We start from the raw sequence: 20,787 nt of genomic DNA, 5'->3' as shown, positions 1-20,787 counted from the left end.
ACTAGAAATATTTTTTGTTGTTGTTAAAATCCTAGAAATCAATCCTTGTCCTCTCGAAACAAAACTAAAGACTGAAACAGATTTCCAGTTACTATAATCACAGTGACTCTACTAAAATAAAGTTTTTTTCAAGGCTCTGATCCTTTATACTGCCTACTAGTCTTATTAGATGAAATCTGGATCCTGTCTTATGCCACTAAGATTACAACTTCAACAACAGTGGTACAAACCTGGTTCTAGATTACTTTGTGTGTGAGAAGCTGAGTGCACATGTATATGGGTATGTACATACACAGGTTGCAGAGGCCAGGTTTAGGTCAAGTCTCTTCATTCCGTATCTGCCTTATATATAAGTAGGTATTCTCACTTGAAATTGGACTTCTGGCTAGATACATTAGCCCCCCACAACTTGATATTCCTATATGTGCTTCTTTCTTGAAGCCCTTCCAGGCCATGATATAGGTGCTAGGGATCTGAACATAGGTCCTCATGCTTATGCAAATGCTTTACCCACTGAGCCATTTCCTGAGTCCTGTTTACTTTCAACCTGATTTTTACTATATAAAGGAACAAGCTTTCTCATTCTCTAAGTTTTATCTATGAATTGCTGCTGATATTGATTATGATGATGTCAATGGTTAGAGTGGCAAAAATTGAGAGGTTACTGTATATAAGGCACATTTTCAGAAAGTACTTTCATGTGTTTCCTAACTTAATCCCTACAATTTTTTGGACAAAAAATACTAAATTATTCTCATACTTCAGGGTAAGAAAATGGAGGCTCAGGAAAACTAGATTTCTTCAGAGAGAGAGATAGCCTGGCTTTTAGACTACAGCCTATGCTTTTTTACTACATATCAATGTCTTCCTGAAATTAATAAAACATTTTATTAACTTACCCATACCATAATTAAAGGGAAGATGAAAAGAGTAAAGTGGAAGATGAGAAGTATGTAATTGAGAAAACTTAGGTAGCTTCCTTTACAATTTGATCCCCTTGATCTCCTTTTGTTGTCTTATTGCTCTAGCCAGAACTTCAAGAAAATGGGTGGCAGTTGTATGGCTGTGACAGACTGCAGGCCACTGTCAGTGGCACCAGGATTTATCCCTTCTGCTTGTACTAGCTTTGGGAACCTACTTCTATTTGGATGTATACCTTGCTCAGCCTAGATATAGTAGGGAGGGCCTTGGACCTTCCCCAAAGCAGTGTGCCTTACCCTCTCGGAGGAGTGGATGGGGGTGGTGGGTGGGTAGGGGGTGGAGGGGTAGGTGAACGGAATGGGCGGAGAGAGGGAGGGAAGGTGGGGAACTAGGATTGGTATGTAAAATGAAGACGGTTTCTTTTCCTTTTTAAATAAAATAATTTAAAAAACAAAAAACTTAGCTTGTCTAAGGGTTGGCTTCACTAAAGCTCTCCTATTGTCATGCATACATTCTCTTAGATGACCTACCAATGCTTACAGGTTCCTAAAAACTTTATCACCAAGATGCCTATTCCTTACAATTGACCATATATAACTGGTCACAGGTCCTTCTTTGTTTTTTATTTTGCGATAGGGTCTCCACTATGTAAATCAAGCTGGCCTTAAGCTCAGAGAACCTCTTGCTCTGACTGGATTAGAGGTATGCATGTGCCGCATGCCTGGTCCAAGTCCTTTCTGCTTATTTTCTCTTTTCTGGCTGACAAGCAGCTCAGCTTTTATCAATGCCCAACATGACCTTGCAAACTCTGCTGACCAGTATTCCTCACTTTATTCTTACCTAATTCTAGCCTCCCCGAGTTAAGTTTTAGTTGTAAATAAGCTTTCTTAATACAAATGATTAATGTAACTTTTCTGCTTAAACCTTTAATTTTTTAAATATCCAACAGAAACATAACTCAAAGATATCACACATTCAAATTTAACTCCATAAAGAACTAGTTAAATTTTGGGGAATAGGACTCAGAACCTATCCTTCTCAGTTCTTCCAAATGTCTTGCAAATAACTGAGTCTTGGAAATGATTAAGCTGTGCTATTTCAGGTTAAAGTCCTATAAAGTTCCGTTGAGATTCATTAATAAGCAAACTTTACTGATCTTTCAGACCTCAAATTTTATTCTTATTCATATATGTAACCTATGTTCCTTATTTAAATCATTACTTACGGTTCTCATGAATACTGGTAGTTTGAAACGAAAATTTTAAAAAAGCATTGCTCATATGGACACTGGGGAAAAATGTTAGTTAAGGTGTCTGGAACACTAAATGGACAGCTTTGCTGCACCACTAGTCAGCTTTAGGGAGATGCTTACCCTGCTGCCCTGGGGGGTCGTGAGATGATAAACTGTGCTTGGTTGCAAGTTGGTGGTTGGAATGCACCAACACAAACTGCTGCAAGTTGAGATTTTGCTGTTGAAGCTGTTGCAATTGTTGAAGATCCTAAAAGCTCAGAAGCAAAAGACAGATTAGAGAGATCCAGAAATGAAAACTGGCTTAGTCACAAGCTTCCTAGACGATGACTTCTGTCACATAAGTAACAATGAGACAATACTCAGCAGTTTTCCCCCATGTCCTAATAGTCTGGTTTCCAGGACTATGTCAGTATGGGAGAAATCCTTGGGTCTCAGGCTAGAGAAAGGCTCAGTAGGTCAAAGTGCTTGCTTTGCAAGACTGAAAACTAGCGTTTGATCTCTAGAGCCCATGGTGGAAGAACAGAACTGACTTTTCTGAGAATTGTCATGATTCACACACACACAGAAAGACAGCAAAAATCAAAACCAAAAAAACCTTATGGCCTCTGCAAAAAGTTATTATTTATGATGATGTATATAGCTAAACCCAATTTCAATAGTAACTAAAATCTGTCAAAATGAATGAATACAGAATAGGGGCTGTTTACAATTTTAAGACTCTATTATTGTTATTAGTGTGTGGTGGGTTTGCACATGGCACACATACATAAGGAAGTCAGAAGACAACTTCTTCTACCTGCTACCATTTTGAAGGTTAATCTTGGATGTCAACTTTACTACCTCTAGAATCAACTAAAATGCAAGCAGCTGTGGATCGTTGCGAGGGACTTTATTGATTGGATCATTTGAGGTGGGGTAAGATCCGTGTAAATCTGGCCCATTTAAAAGAACACAGAAGGAAGCACTTGCTTCTTGTCTACCTGTTCTCACTCTCTCTGGTTAAGTCCATCTACCCTGTTGCTGAGGTATTCCTCTAAGAAGTATTAGAACATACTTCTTCAAGAGTCCAAGAGAAGAAAGAGTAACAGAGACATCCAAATGAACAAACTGAACAACTGCTGGATCCTGGCCTTTCCTTTGAGAGAGAGAGAGCCATTGCTAATAAATTCCCTTTTAATATGTACTCATTCTATAAATTCTGTTCCTTTTAGATCTGGTCCTAAATGAAGTTCAAGATGGACGTTTAAAGCCGGGCGGTGGTGCGCACCATGCTGGCCTCAACTCACAGAGATCCGCCTGCCTCTGCCTCCTGAGTACTGGGATTAAAGGCGTGCGCCACCACCACTTGGCAATTGCTTAGTTCTTAAACTTCTTCATATGCCATATATAACTTCTCACTCTCTTTCATTTCCTTGAAATAAAGGATTTCACTTATTTTCCTTTTTGATCCTATCTTTATGATTCTTTAAAGTAAATTCTTATTACCTATGGACATTTTACTTTCAACCAGAAAACTGAAACCCTGTAACATTTTACTGCAGTTCTCCATGGTCCTAATCATTCCACAGCAGAAAAGAAGCCTTTGCTATCTTTCTCATATGGTGGCAACATTTACTGTAGACCACATGAAAGAATTTTTCCCTGCCATGGTTAGCTAATAGAGATAAAACAGTAATCCCTTGCCTCTGAAATATGCCAGCTACTTACTCACGAATTGTTGCTTAACATAGACATTCAGTTATCCAAATAATCGGTTATATATTACAATATCACCTCAAATTAGCAAACAAGTATATGTTTCTGACTCGTGAAGAAGAATAATGCCTTCCTGGATCTAGAGTTCCTTGGGCCTTTGAAGGACTCACATTAACAACTAGAAGGTTAGCACTACTCAGTAACGGTATTTCCATTTTATCACTCGCTGTTGCCCCTGTAACCTTGGGGCCTCACTCACCTGTGCAATCTGTATGGGTTGAGGACAGGGGAATCTGCGTCATGGGTGTGGCAGCAGAGGCTGAGATGGTGGCCCCAGCAGCACTGTGCTGTTGGCTGGCGGAGTGCTGCTGGACTGCAGCAGCCAGGAGCTGGGCCTGGGCCTGGGCCTGCTGCAGTAATAAACTGCTGCTGGGCTGGTGTCAAAGTCAGCTAAAATAAGAACAACAAGGGAAAGACTGAAGACATAGGGCCTATGATGCCAAATGAACTGCTTTCAAATAGGTAAACTCAAGTAGTATTAAGCCCTCACTACTCATTTTGACATTACTAACATGCAGCTAGCCTGTCCACAAAAACTACTCGTACTAGCAGAACATTTAAATTAAAGTCCCCATTTCAGGACAAAAACATTAGGAAAGAAAGGTAACCAGTACATAAAAAAACAAAGAATCAATGTTGACAGGATATGCAAAGAAATGTATACCCAAGAGCAAGTGATTAGACAAAAGGCTGCTGGATATGACCAGGAAGAGAACTGACAAGGTCCAGCTGTTTAGATAGAATCCCCCACTAAATTTCACCATTTCCAGTATGTTTAGATGTGTGACTAAAAGCACTGGTTTTGCAACTTTACACCTCTTTCCAACTCTAGGAAACCTCTAGGAAACAGGCAGTAAGAGACCATTTCTTTTAAATATAAATGAATCTCAATGCCCAGATTTAATAAAATCTGAAGGTACATGAATCCGGCCAGAATCCTAAATGCTTGTTACTAACTTAGATACTAGTCACCTTATAGTAAAGCAAGAAATGTATTTAGAACAAACTTTAACCTTTCATAATATAGAATTTCGAAAATGCTTACATAAAAGTAATAAGTACGCTGGACCTCCCTTTTGATGATATGGTCTTAATGAACAAGTAGGGTAATACTACTTCTCAATGAACAGTCGTTAAGCAGAACAGGCTGCCTTCTAACCTAACAGAATCTAATTGATCGAAACAATTTGTGCATTAGAAACACAAGAGCCAAAGCAAAACTATTGAAAAATGCAAGTCTTCAAATGTGTGTGTATATTTCTATTTGATACGATACAGGTACATATATTAATCTCTAGTAATGGGAGTATCATAAATAAATGTGTAATAGGTCTTAGAAGGGCTGTCCATATAAAAATTCTGAAGGTTGATATAATATGAATTGATTAGTATTTTTCTTACCATTCCCTTGACTCACTCTCCTCACAAAAGATAACACATAAGCTTCCAACATTGAAAAAATTATTCCAAATAGCTTAGAAGAGAAATTGCTAAATAGTTAAACAAAAGCTTAATAGCCATGAAGGACAATTTGTTACCAGTAAAAATAAGTACCATTTATTGAAGGTTACATTCCAAGCACTGTTTTAAGACCTTTATATAAATTGCAATGGTATTAAAATAGTTATTATTAATATTTCCACTTAGAGGAAGGAAATCTAAGGTACAAGGAGATAAAGTAAACTAGTCCTTTATTAATTAAGTAATTACACAGACAGGATATAAGACCAAATGCTTTATTTTAGGAAATTGCAAAGCCACTTGAAGATGTTTTACTTTCAGGGTATTGTTCCACTGTATCCAGGAAGTTCCTTAAAGATAAAATGGTGCCATGCTGGTGCCAGCTACAGGGGAAAGAGTTTCAATACAATACGAGCCAGTGGCAATTCAGACACAGAGGAAGTTCAGTACAATTTTTCAATGGAAACTTACCCCAGTTATCTGTCCCCCAGCCAGCATTAGCTGGGTCTGAGGAATGGCTGACTGCACTGAAGGCTGCTGGGAGGGCTGGCTTGGCTGCTGGGAATCCCCCGATTCTTCACTAGATTTAGACTGAAGTGGGATTGGATAGGAAATAAGTATCTCAAGTAGGGCAATTAAAAGAAATGTACTTTTAACTCTAAAAATTCAAGAATTATTTAAAATATGTGCTATTCAATTTTGAGTTTTGGGGTTTTCTATTCCTTTTTTATATGCCTTTTCTTTCTTACTTAAGTGCTCTTATAACTTTTTTATTCTAATCCCTGAAAAGTTGCAATTATAAATTTTTAAAGAAAAAGTAAATTGGTCCTCCAAGAATCAACAAAACCTTTCACAATCCCAAATTCCCAGTTCAGGTAATGAAGAGAAAGAAAAAAAAAAATGATTTTCAATTCATTTTAGGAGCCTCCAAACTAACATGTTTCTGTTGGCAAGTCTCAAACTTCTTTATATACTATAATATAGTTAAATAACTTGAACCCAAAGAACCTTTTCTCTACTATTTTAAAAGAACTCTAAATGCAGCATCTTCCACCAAGTAATTTACAAGCTTGAAGCAAAATGATATAGTCAAGAATTTATAGGTCCCTTAAGTGGCCAGAGAGAGAAATTTTCATGGTAATTAAGACTGGTTATACAGAATATTAAAATTCTGCATAGATTTGCATATTTTCTACCACCTGTTTGGGAGATTGCAGCAAAGCTAATTAACATAAAAGCTCTAATTAATGCTGCCAGTCACTGAAAGATAATTACAGTGCAGGACTGTAAACATTCTGCACTGGAGATATAGCCTGTTTGCCAACATCTCTCTAAGGGATATTAAGTTTACCATGGCATCCAAGGCAATTTTCTGCCTCTTCTCCCTCAGAAAGAAGGGTCACATTATCTCCTTTTTTCTCCTTATTTCTATGTGTTACTAGGTCCATATTCCACAAGGTTTCATAGAATGTTCAACCCAAAATCTTTAGTCTTTAGTGGCACCGAATCAATCTACTAGAATACTGTCTTTCTCTTCTGGCTGTTAGTTTCCTAAACATTACAACTGTAAGGCTGACTGAAATGTTAAGGAACTGTGCAAAAATACTTGAGCCGAGAGTTTATCTGATGGTTTACAGAAGCAAAGCAAAGCAAAGCAAAACAAAAAAAAAAACAAAAAAAAAACCCCACCAGATTTATAATTTTGATTATCTAACCAATAATGTCTTGCGTTTTTAAAAATAAAGATTCTTTATCATTTTAAATTATTCGTGTGTGTGTGTGTGTGAAAGAGAGTATGTGCATATATGTGTGTGCAGATTCCTACAGAGGCAAGAGGGTGTCAGATGTCCTGGAGTATAGTTATTTATTACATGGTTCTGAGCCTTCTGGTATCGGAACTAAACTGGAGTCCTCTATAATTCCTCTTAAACATCGAGCCATGGCTTCAGTGTACTTTAAATGTTACTTCTGTTTAGATCATAGATGATCATTACAATGTTATCAATGTCTTTATTTAAATACAGGTAAACAAACTAAATCCCGGGAGGCTGTGACTTGCCAAAGATTACTGGCAATATTGGTACAATGAGATTTTGAAACCCAAGTTCCCTGACTTTCTGCCCAGTGTTTCTTTTTTTTCTTTTTTTTTTTTGGTTTTTCGAGACAGGGTTTCTCTGCAGCTTTTTTGGAGCCTGTCCTGGAACTAGCTCTTGTAGACCAGGCTGGCCTCGAACTCACAGAGATCCGCCTGCCTCTGCCTCCCGAGTGCTGGGATTAAAGGCGTGCGCCACCACCGCCTGGCTTGCCCAGTGTTTCTTGAAAAATGATAAACAGTCTGGGAAAAAAGGATACTTAAGAAGCTATTTAGTTTTGTGTTTAGTATATGTTCCTGAACTTGATTCTAAAATTCTGAAAGTGAACTTTTGCTTGTCCACTGCTGGCTCATACACAGTAGCAGATTAAGGTGATTTCCATCAATGACACTTATCACCAACTGGATTCAGCAATAAAATATAGAAATAATAAGATTAATAATTACTAACAATCACAAGTAGTTCCTATTCTAAATTATATGCTCATTATAAGAAATTATGAAAAAAATTAATGAAAGATATAACCTATGTGTTCATATTTCAACTTACCTGAACGTTTAAAGATTGAGCAGCGGCCTGTAAACTTGTCCCAGCAAGCTGAACCTAGAAGGACATATAATATAAAATAGTTATTATCACTAGAGGATGCCATCAAGAAATAAATTAAATACAAAATGTATACCACTGAGTTAGACTTGAACATACAAATAAATATTTTATGGGGTTTAAAACTTTACATACAAACTCAACAACCCCAACTGAAAACTGCAGAATTTTTTTTCTAAATTAGCATCATCACTAAATGAGCACTATCAGTCATGCCACACTTGTGCTGGTTGGGTGTTCCTTATTTAAACTCCATTTGTAGTCATAGTTCTGAGAACCTAACTTGTATCTTCCATACTGTTTTAAAGAACACATAAAAACAAGCTATCAATTCGCACTGTTTTTATCATTATAAACAAAAGAAGTAGATAAGGGAATCTACCCTATAAGCCATACATGAAAAAACCTGTCTAACTATTTAATACTCATATTTCAAAAGTTCAAATTATAGTCATATTAAAGTAAGGGACACACATGCAATTAGAAAACCATCATTTGGCAACCATGACATCAACCTAATTTTAAAAAGGGTCATCAACATATTATCTATCAGGCCAAATGAGAATAAGGTATTTCTCAACAGATGCTGAGGATTACAAAAGGCACAACAGTAACTTCAGAGGGAGGGCTACCTGGCAAGCAAATGATCAGGTTAAACAATTAATGCTACCAGTAATGAGATTTGCCTTCTGTTGTAAGCACTGTGAAGACTGTACTTTTTATGGTGTAATCCTACCAAAAATGGATAACCTGAATTAAAAAAAAAAAAAAAAAAGAACATTCAGTATGACAGGAAAGCAAACTCAACTGAGAAACTTCTTGATCTGTACTCTTAAAAATGTTGTTTTTTAAAACTAAATATTTATTTATTGAAGGAGTTCGTTGTCTCCTAATATCTTGCAGCCTCTCAAAGATCAATGACTTCAAAATAAAGACTAAGAAGGGAAAAGAAAGATTATAAACTAGACTAGAATAAATGCAAGATTAAAACTGAATGATGATAATGAAAATAAACATAGATTATGAAAGCTATTATATAAGGATCCAGGCAACTAGCTGAACATAAGATGCAAAGAATTATGAACCATTCCAACTTTGCTTGATAATAGTTTTCCTAGATTTCACCTATTTTCAAGTAGAGCAGCTTTTTTTTAAATAAAGAAAATAGTGTTACTCTAATAACATTTTGATGAAGAGTGGTAATGTAAATTAAATGAAGAAAATACATGTTCTATTTTAGAGTGGGGGAAATCACACGGTATCAGGATATTAAACTTGTTTTAAAATCTGAAATTAAGGTTATCAGGTTAACAGTCAAGCAAGTGTCTGAGTAGTCACCTAAATTACACTGGCTTTAGGGTAGTGATAACTGGTAATTTTGAATGACTCTTAAGTTATTTACTAGTATCACTTAGCCATCACAGATTCAAGCTCATTTTCATGAAAATAGTAACCTACCTATTATATGTCCTCCCAAAATATTCTTTTGTTCACAGTTTTAAAGTCAATAGTTATGTAGAAACTATTAATTCTACATGAATTATTCAGCAGGATAGTTACACACGATTTGAAATAACTTCCCTAGCATTTTATGTCTCCTTTAACAAGCATTCTCAACTATGGCTGGGTGGAAACTGTCTACCTGGTGAAGATGTCCAAGGAAAGCCTGGGCCTGGGCTGTTGAGATTGCTCCTCCAACAGGAACAGGCTGTTTCTGGAAGTCCAGGCCATTTGTCTGAGTGCCTGGAAAGCAAACAAATAACTATTAAGTGAAATAAATTCAAATGAAGCAAAGTACTCAAATTCCAGTTACCAACATCCATTAGGAACTTGTTTTGAAGTGCTGTGAGATGCTGTGTTCTGATGTGCAATGGCTAGGACACTCATGAACTCACAGCATGTGTGGTTAACTCCTTAATACCTCCACAAACCAGCCAAAATCCTAGCACAACAGGGACCTACCATCCAGGCTCCATCCCTTAATGAGGAGCCACTGGCAGTTGGCAGTTGATATAGGAGTGTGTTCTCAGGGTGTTCCTACTAGATTTCCTGGGCTCCAGTAGATGGCCCCACACCCATACACATACAGCCACCACTAGCTGGATTTTGTGGACTGTCAAAACAAAAAATAGCCTGGTGGTGGTGGTGGCACACGCCTTTTATCCCAGCACTCAGGAGGCAGAGTCAGGCGGATCTCTATGAGTTCGAGACCAGCCTGGTCTACAAGAGATGGTCCCAGGACAGGAACCAAAAGCTATGGAGAAACCCTGTCTTGAAAATCCCAAAAAAAAGAAGAAAAAAAAAAGAAAAGAAGAAAGGGGGGGGGGGGGGGGGGAAGGAGGGACATGCTAGGAAATATTAGGGGAGATAAAGGAGAGAAATAAAGAAATACTTTACTATGTATGTATATGCATGGAATTCTCTAGAATAAAGAAAAATTATAATGAAAAATAAAAGGAAATGCAATAAAATAGAGTTGTGGTTTGAATGAGAATGGCCCCCATAGGCTCATAAATTTGAATACTTGGTACCTAAGGTGTGGCCTCGTTGGAGGAGATATGTCATTGGTGTTGGGCTAAGTATGTAACAGCAACAATGACTAAGAATCAGGCACACAAATAAAAAAAGGACTGACAATTGCCAAGAATTATTGAATATACAGAGATACAGTGATTGGAGGAACCAGGAATCTATTCATTGGGTTCCTAGCGAATGAATCATGTAAGATGATTACTATTAAATACATGAGGGTCTACAGACCCTGAAAAAACATCAAAGTAGTCTAGACTACATCAAGAAATGACAGGCAAGAGCCAAAGATTCTGTAGAATAGTATTATCATGGTGAATTTTTGTAATATTGTATCCAAAGTTACTTAATAATGCATACAGAGAAAAATGGTTGAAGGACAAACAGGCAATTACAAAGCAAAGAAGCAGGGAATCCTTGATCCTAGTGTTTCCAAGAGCTAATGGAGGGATAGTAGTTCAAATGCTACAAAAAAAGATCAAGCACTGAGAAACAAAGTAACCTGAAGAAAATAGAAGACAGTGATAAAAGTAGGACCGATACTTAATGAAAGTGGAAAAAACAACACAACAGAAAAATATCACCTAATTCTCTCAAGGAATCATGTATGTTTCTGGTAAGAAAAGCAAGAGAATAGGGGGAAACAAGTAAACCATTTAAGGACAACAGAAAAAAAAAACAATATCACTATGTTGCAGGCCAGGAGATGCAATGGGTAAAGCATTTGCTCTGCATGCCTGAAGACTTGTACTTGGCTCCCCTCTGGGCCAACTAAAACCAGACACAGTAGCACAGGTAATCCTGAGAGGAGATGGAGGCAGCCAAAATCTTTCAAAAGCTTCTAGGTCAGCTATCCTGGCATGACCAGAGTTGAACAAGAGAACCTGTCTCAAACATGGTTAGAGGTAAGGACTGTCACCTGAGTCCGGTGACTTCCACACATGTATGCATACGCAGGTAAAACAATATTTGATAAACCACTTCACATAATAAAACTGAATGAAACTTAGAAATGGATTACTTTCCAGAAAACAGAATTTATCAAGACCGACTCAAGAATAAAAAAATACAAGAGTCTCACAACATTGAAAAGAAAACTGAATTAGTAGGTAAACAATAAACAAAAAATTTCACCCCAAGAAAAACACAATGCTTAGATAACTTACCAAGGAATGGTTCCAAAATTCAATAACATAATTAATTCAATTATTCACACATTTCCCCAGGAAAACAACAACAAAACACAACAGGAAAAAACACCATCCTATGTCATTTACTGAAGTCAGTGTAACCTAGATAACATAACTCAGTACAGAAAAATATAAGGAAAAAAAATACATGCCAGTTTTATTCACAAACAGTCACCTTCAGAAAAAAGGACAGAAAAAGGAAAATATTTTGCAACTACAGAAGACGGATGAGAAGACACGAGTTCAAGCACAGCACCGAGCTCCAGTTACATGGCACAGGCCCAGCTAAGATACTTGGATTTTTGTGAAGTTAGTCCTTGTCTCTCACAACGTTCCAATTCTCCCTTCAGAGCCATCAAGGAAGGACCAACATGCAAAAGTTTCCTCCCCATATCAGCAGATCATGACACTAAGCATCTTTTTGTTTTTAGTTGTTAGACTACTTTTTCCTCTTGTTCCCCACCCCTTGAACACAGAAGCAATACATCTCTACCTCTTTAATACAAAACACATTTTGCCACTTCTCTAACATTTGGTGGGCAGCAGGAGAAATAAAACTGAACCCAATTAACACACAATACAGATGAATCTCTAGTCTGCATATTTGGTCTCAAAGGGACACTCCAAGACTACATTTGGATGATTCATTTCCTAGACATTTAGAAAAAAGGGAAAACTTTTTGAAAGGGGCCATAAAAACAAAACAAAAAAAACCCTAATGGACCTTGCTTTATAAGTAAGAGAAAAAATAGAAATACTTCCACCATATAACTACCACAGTAACTAAGACTGAGATTGAATCTTTTTAAATCCCCTTCCCCCGCCTCTCATTCTTCCCCACAAATATATCCCATTACCAAGGAATCCCAAGTCAATGCTTACTTGCAAAAAACATACTTAAATAACTAATCAATAACTGAAGCAAACTGGGGTTATAAGGAGGACATAAGGTGTCATAAATGGGGGCTTTTGGAGTCTATCTCAGAGGTTATTCCAGTTACACTAACTACTTCTTGTGGATTTAATTATTTATTATTTTATTAAGAGTAAGAGTGTTTTCCCAGCATGGACATATATGCACCATGTACACACAGTACCCGAAGGCCAGAAAAGTTTGGATCCCCTGAAACTGGAGCTACACATGGCTGTGAGCTGCCATGTGAGTGCTAGAAATCCAACTCAGGTCCCCTTCAAGAGCAGCACGTGCTTGTAGTTACTGAGACATCCCTCCAGTCTCCACACACAATTCTTTTAAATTGAAGATTTTAAAAGAAATCAAATTTTAAAACTCCGTGGGAAATATTACTAATTTAAATGATGACAAACTTTGGCACAAATGTCTCTAAATAGGACACGTGTCAAAAATATTTATAAATACATATTTTCAGTAGTTTTCAAATTCTATACCACAAGTATTAATATTCTGAGATCACTTAAATTTTTTGTTCAGTTTCAGTTTTCCTCAGGTAAGTTTCCTTTTCTGCTTCCTTCCTGCTCAATGCTATCACCAAAGTGATCTACTTTTTAAAGAATCGTTTTTTGTCCGGATTTTTTTTTTTTTTTTTTTTTTTGCAGAAGGCATACAGCATTCCTGTTTATTCTACTCCTATTGCCATTTCTCTACAAGAATGGAAATCTGTATCTTTTGAACATTACCTAAAAATGTATGAGCAGGAGTCTCAACATTATCAAATATATAGGTGAGATGGAAAAGCACGAACAATGAAAGAACCCTAAGGCGATGGTATAGTCACAAGGAGCAGACTGTGGATGCTGCCATCTTCTCTGGCCACAGTTAAGTAATTAACTTCAGCCTGGGACTTACTTTCTTTGGAGTAACTTTAAGGGCCAAACTAACTATAAATAATCTTCCCCAAATTTTACACCTTTTAAACCTATTTTTTCTCAGCATACAGTCATTACTTAAAAGATAACATTAATAGTTTCCAAACAGAACAATCCTTTGAGAAATTAAACAGATTATAATTCAAATCCTTTAGTAACTGCAATCTTTTTCAGGACATGACACTTGAAAAAGAAAAATCCTCCCCCTCCCCAGTGTCAGGGGGCCCGAATTATTTTCTCTACACACATAAAAATCCATTTGTCACTGTGTCAGGTCCAACTTCAGAACATCAGAATCACACAAATCACAACTAATTCAGAGTAAAAAGATTTGCAGAGTTTGAGGATTTTTTTTAAAAAAATCCTAGAAATAGTTGCAAAATTTCCCAAGCCCTGGGAACAAATAAACAAACAAACTAATCATTTCTATTCTCAGATCTGAGAGGGCCTGATTACACAGGTAGTAAGGTAGTGGTTTCTTGTTTCTGTCCTCCATTCTGTTAGGAACTCTGGGAACATGCAGAGGTGTATGTGTGTGTATTACAACTATTCTGAACTTTTGTTCCCAGTAACAATTAATAACACAGTATTAAAATTGGAAATTTAATCTAATTTGCAAGTACAAGATCTCTGTTACTATGAAATTGGAGTCCACCTAAAATGCTATATAATCTTTATTTACTATACCTAATGTGATGAGGACTCTATGTAACAAGAGGATTATTCAGCTATTTTACTAAATCTTCACCATCATTGAGTGTTCATCTTTTGATGAACAAAAGGGGAGGGGAAATACATGACTTCTTCAAAAAATAAGCCAGGTTGCTTGGCCACTGGGACAAAGATTGTAATCTGTTCACAATCCCCACAGCCAGACAAATCCCTGGTAGACAGTGTAGAAGAAGCAACACTGACAAGCCAAAGGTACAGGTGGAAGGAGGCTCAGCTCAGGTAGTAACTTGCATAGAGAAAAGTAATGCTGACCCCCACTGCTTGAAGCAGATCACATATCTGAGCATATCCCTGACGTTTGACAGCTCTTAGCCCGAGGTTGATGAGGGCATCCAATCTTTGGGATCACCCATCTCCCATTGTTGTAGAGTCCCAAAATTCTGAAGCTCCAGAGGTTTACTCTTCAGCGTGGGCTCAGCAGAAGCGTAAGCCATACAAAAGACAAGGACAAAGTTCACCTGAACCTCTCCCCATACATAAAACCATCTATCTTCAATTTTAGAGAACTCAGTACCTTCATCTCTTTCCTTCTGTACTTCCTTTCCTCTTTTTATTATATTCTTAACAATATTTTTATACCATCATATTCTAAATGTTTTATTTGTATTTCATTCTACACTCTTTTGGGTACTACTGTTTATTTCTCAGCTTATCTTTTCTGATCTTCCCTGCCTATAACATTCTTCTCCACTCCCTTCTTATTTAATTTTTCCTCTACTCTATTTTCACGCCTTTCCTTGGTTCCTTCCTTATCTTATTTACAGTCTGCTGTTGTTGCTGTTATGAGTTTGTTTTCTATTCACTTGAATGATACTGGAGATTGATTCCTCAGACTAGGCTGTAAAGACTCCTAAATAAAACTGGAAGTGATGTCCAGGACAACAGATACACAAATCACAACCCAGAAACACAAAAACTAGGGAAAAAGTAAGGCAATATTACTTCTCTAAAAGATCATAACTCAATACCGAATTCAAAGATACCGAAATAAGCACAATTTCAAAAGTTCATATCAACGTCTTTGAGGACGACTCAACCAAGCAGACAAATTTAGTCTAGTCTTTGGAGAGTTGACAACATAGAGGAAAACCTCAGCAAACCAGATGAGAAAATAAGCAGTACTGGAGCAGTATGGGAGAAAAAATAAGCAACATGGGAAAATTTTCAGCAAAGAAATTGAGGACTCAATGAATGAAATAAAGTACCAGCCTAAAATATTACCAGTAGGACTACCCAAGCAGAAGAAAAGATAGGAATGAAGGATAAGACTGAAGAAGAAACACTACATACTCAAACATCAGTGTGGCCTGCACATTGCTGGTGGGGGCACAAAAAACCACAACCAATGACCCTGGGGAACTAGTAAGAGACCTAGCCTAGAGGGAAGAACTGAGATTAAGAACTAAAAGCAGAGAGTCTCATCTAAAAAAAAATTAAAGCAGAAAATTCTTCAAATTAAGAGAAACAGGAATTCAAATGCAAGACATTTAGAACCTGAAATAAAAATGAAGAGAGAAATATACCATAATGGATTATAGTTAAATGTCTAAAATACAAAGCAAAAAAAAAACAGTGTTTAAAATTAAAGGGGAAAATGGCAACTTACTTACAAAGGCAAAGATCTCAATAATATCTCCTATCTGTAGGTCCATATTTCTGTATGGTGTGGCCACCAGGCACAAAAGCCATAGGCCCGATCTGAGGTGGTCACGTAGCTCTGCAGACAAGCTGTCTGCCTAACAAAGATCAAGATGTGCTGCTCCTTTCTCTTTTGTTATATGTGTAGATCACCTGAGGAGAGGTGTCGGCTGAAGCTGATGACTTAAGGGTCAGGAGGTTTGGTGCTTCCTTTCTTTTGTAATTTGGAGGATCTCTTATAGAGATGCTAATTCATGGCTTACGTGACAGCTAGCATTACAGGTAGATGTGGACGTGACTAAAGGCCATTCGCCAGGGTTACCTAGGATACAGCCTAATGTGTTTTCCGGCTCAATTTATGTGATGATATGGAAACTGTTTGGAGAATAAACAAGAGAGATCTTGCCCTTCAAGGATGACCTTGTAAGCTGTGTCCGATTAGTCCTCGCAACTCCATACCAGTCTAGTTAGGGAAAGATAATCTTATATGTTAGAGCCACACGGGCTTCAACATAATGGCGCCGTAACGTGGTGCTGACCACTGAACCCCGAGATTAAAGACAACGTGGTGCTGACCACTGAACCCCGAGACGAATGCCAGAGGAAGAAGTACGAAAAAGAACGTGGTGCTGACCGCCGACCTTCATGAAAAGCCGGAGAAAGGAATGGAGGAGAACGTGAGGCTGATCGGCGCTCCCCAAAAACCAAGGAAGAAGTGACCAGACATGAGGAAACCGTGAGAAAAAAAAAATCGGTGGATACGTGAGTAGTGAGCGCTCAGAAATAGAGATGTAGAATAAAGAAATGTAGAAAAGCAGGACAAAATTTAAATCGGGAGTAAAAATTTGTAAGTAAGTTATATATGGGATAAGGAAAAAGTATTTGGTTATATATTTTGGTAACTAAAGAAAGTGAGAATGGAACAGGAACAATGGCAGAGTTATTAAAAATCTGTAAGCGTGATAGACGCAGAATTGCAACTTTTATTGATTGGTAAATGGGTATGAAAGGTGAAGGAAAAATGACTTTTGGCTCAAGAAGTTACCTCTGATTGAGGAGCCACGTGCACACAGTAACAAGTTAATCTGACCCACCTGCGGGTAAAAGGCAAGTAGAAGCAAAAGTAATTTCAGAGAGTAAACTTAACTCACACAGTCTATAGAACAGAGGAGAGAATTCAAAAATTCTTCTAATTTTATGATTTACAAGTTAAAATGAAAAAGGTAGTTAAAAATCCGCCTGCCAGAGCTCCGGAAAGCCATGTAACAACAGATAAGGTGAGCCTGTGACCTAGCGCCTGCCGTGCAGCGCAGCTTCAACTGAAAGAAAAAAGACAGGTTTAAATTAAGGTGGCTGTTATTCTTTAACAGTGGCCTCTGAGATAAGCAGGTTAAAATGCTTATTTTCCATTTCACAATTTTGCTTCTTTGTCAAAAGTCTGCTGTTTTTAGGCAGGTGAATTTGTATCCAAGGTGGATTGATTTCAGTACTGTGGCTCTGTAGTAAAGTTTGTAATGCATTCTGAAGTTCCTTGATTATACAGGATCTTAAGATTGTTTAGGCTATCCTGAATCTTTGTCTTTTCTCATAAGGTTGAGGATTATTTTTTTGAAGTCTGTGAAGAATTTTGTTATAAATTTAATGGCCATTTACATTAAATCTGTAGATTGCTTTCAGTAAGATTTTCAATTTTGCTATTTTGGCACAATCTCTACAAGAGAATAGGCGATCCTTCCATTGTCTGATGGCTTAAATTTCTTCAAAGATTTAAAGTTTGTTATACAGGTTTTTCAATTTGTGTGATTAGAGTTACTCAAAGATATTTATGGTATTTATGGCTATCTCATTTATGATGTGTGTAGAAGAGATACATTTGGGTTGTTTTCAGATTCTGTGCATGATAAAGTAATTCTGTTGTGAACATGGTTGAGCACGTGTCCCTGTGGCATGGTTGAGCATCTTTTGTATATAGGCCCAGAAGAGGTATAGCTGAGTTTAAAAGTAGTTTGGTGCCTAATTTTCTGAGAAATCGACAGCAGTGGAGGAGTTTCTCTTAAGCATAAGTTGTGAGCAATGTTTATGATCTTGGTCATGTTACAGAGATAAGATGGAGTCTCAAAATTGTTTTCATTTGCATTTTTCCAATGGTTAAGTATGTCATAATTGAACAGTTTTTAAAATGTCTTTCAGTCATTTTAAGTTCATCTGTTGAGAGTTTTTCAGTTTAGGTTTTTGCATATATTTTATTGGATTAATTGTTCTCTTGGTGACTAATTTCCTGAGTTCTTTGTATGTTTTTGAAGTGGATTAATGATTAGTAAAGTGGGTAATGATTAGTGATTAGATTTCCCAATTCTATAGGCTATTGTGTCTTGTTGATTATGTCCTTTGCTATACAGAAAGCTTCTCCAGTTAAAGAGATCTCATTTACTGTTTCTCTCAATGTGTATGCACTTAGAGTTGTGCCAGTGCATTCAAGTGTTAATTCTAAATTTTTTCTTCTATGAGGTTAAGTATGTTGGTTTTATGTTGAGGGCCTTAACTAAAAGGAAAAGAGCAGGAGAAGATGGATTTTGGTTGTCTGATTGCATTTTGGGTAGAGGAAATATAACTGGGATGTTTTGCCCCAGGGCATGTTAAATGGTGGTACATCGTTCCAAGAGGTTCGTGGCCCCAGGCTGATACACAGGAGGTTGGAGAGATCAGTTTCCACAGGTCTATGTCATTGAATTTTTTGTTTTGGATGTCACATTCTCTAAGCCTCATGGAGATGAGGAACACTTTACTGCGAGACATGTGGGTTGTTGCAGCCGAAGCCTCAGCCATGCAGGGTTAATTATTGCTCCTGAGAAAGTACAGAGGCACCCGCCTTTTCAATCTCTAGGTCATATGTTAGTACCCCAAAGAAATCAAGCCTCAGAAGATAGAAATTAGGAAGGATGACTTAAAACTCTTAATGACTTTCAATGGTTGTTAGAAACATATCCACATGGCTAAGGCCTTATTTAAGGTTTCGTAAGGATACCTCGAGCCTTTAAATGACATCCTTAAAGGAGACAGTGATTCCAAATTCTAGCAGACAGCTTTCAGATAGCGGGCCAGACAAGACTCTCACACAGATAGAGCAGGCTATACCAGAAGAGCAGGTGTGCTCTATTGATTACAGCCAAACGTGGCAAGCATGTATTTTACCTACAAGACTGGCTCCTACATCAGTCTAATGGCAGAATGAACCACTTTTATGCTTGCATCTGCCTGTATCACCAGTAAAAGTATTAAATCCTTATTTTGAAGCAGTATCATGCTTAGCACAGAAAAGCAGAATGGAATCTAGAAAATATTTTGGCAAAGAACCAGCTGAAATCAATGTTCCTTACACTAAGCAGCAAACTGAATGGTTATTTTAAAATAGTGACTCATGGGCAATTGCGTTTGCTCAGTTTCATAATCTTTCTCAGCTGACCCGTTACTGCAGTTTATTCAACAGCATTCATTCATTTTAACTAAAATAGTAGCAAAGAATCTCTTAAAGAATGTTTTGTTGATTTTCACTGATGGCTCATCTAATGGAAAATCTGCTTACGTAGTCAATGGCAAAGGACACATGGTGCAGACAGAACCAGCTTCAGCTCAAATAGTTGAGTTGCAGGCTGTAGCTCTGATATTTAAGGATAAGGATTTTAATCTGATAGCTGGTGTATTTATGAGGCATTGCAAATCTTGGAAACTGTCATATATAGGAACTAGTAAGGAACAAGTTAAAATATTGTTTCAGCAGATTCAGGAAGCAATACAATGTAGAAAGTAACCATGTTTTGTGGGACATATCAGAGCACATTCAAGTCTTCCTGGTCCATTAGCTGAAGGTAATGCTCTAGGTGACGAACTTACAAAAATAATTGCTCTATCTCAGGTTGAACTTGCACAGCAGTCACATGCTTTGCACTATCAAAACAACTTAAGTTTAAGAAAGCAATTTAAGGTTACCAGAGAAGGTGCTAGTCAAATTGTTAAGCAATGTCAAAGATGCCCACAATATCTACCTGTGCCTCATTTGGGGGTAAATCCCCGAGGACTGCTTCCTAACCATATATGGCAAATGGATGTAACTCACATTACAGAGTTTGGAAAATTGAAATATGTGCATGTGACAACTGATACGTATTCAGGATTCATGCTGGCCACAGTACAAACTGGGGAATCTGCCAAGCATGTAATAACTCATTGCTTAAAATGCTTTTCATGCATGGGAACCCCAAAGGTAATAAAGTTGGACAATGGATCCGGATATGTTAACAAAGCTTTTCAAAAATTTTGTACTCAATGGAATACTGTTCATAAGACTGGTATTCCATATAATCCTCAAGGACAAGGAATTGTGGAGCATGCACATAGCTCCTTGAAAACACAACTGCAAAAAATAAAGACGGGAGTTGTATCCTCAGATACCACACAATGCCTTAAAATATTCATTGTTTACGCTAAACTTTCTAAATACGATTGTCCATGAGCAATCAGCTACAGATTTGCTAATGCAAGGTGGAAGGACCCTTGCACTGGAATCTGGAAAGGTTCTGATCCCATCCTAATCTGGGGTCGAGGGCGTGTCTGTGTTTTCTCACAGGATGAAAATCAAGCCAGATGGCTTCAAGAGCCACTAATTTGATGCACTCAGCAGAAAGACAACAGACGTGAAGACAGCTTAGCAGAACAGCTCCAGGAGGAACCAGTAACCCAGCCCACAGAGAGGAGCCTGATCTGGACC

The 20,787-nt window shown here is 37.5% G+C and overlaps 1 protein-coding gene across 1 annotated transcript in view; it reads right to left on the bottom strand.

The window, feature by feature from the left end:
• The window catches only part of Pou2f1 (POU class 2 homeobox 1), a 147,227-nt gene that overhangs the window by 51,667 nt on the left and 74,773 nt on the right, over positions 1–20,787 (bottom strand). Inside the window, 7 exon segments of the mRNA XM_038348962.1 lie at positions 2,294–2,420; positions 4,128–4,148; positions 4,150–4,290; positions 4,292–4,318; positions 5,861–5,980; positions 8,032–8,085; positions 9,731–9,831. Of these exon segments, the coding sequence (XP_038204890.1) occupies positions 2,294–2,420; positions 4,128–4,148; positions 4,150–4,290; positions 4,292–4,318; positions 5,861–5,980; positions 8,032–8,085; positions 9,731–9,831 (591 nt within the window).

This window comes from Arvicola amphibius, chromosome 12 (genome assembly GCF_903992535.2).
Source record: "Arvicola amphibius chromosome 12, mArvAmp1.2, whole genome shotgun sequence".
Classification (NCBI taxonomy): domain Eukaryota; kingdom Metazoa; phylum Chordata; class Mammalia; order Rodentia; family Cricetidae; genus Arvicola; species Arvicola amphibius.
Note: the sequence above shows the minus strand (reverse complement) of the source record. Positions and strands in the feature narration are given on the sequence as shown.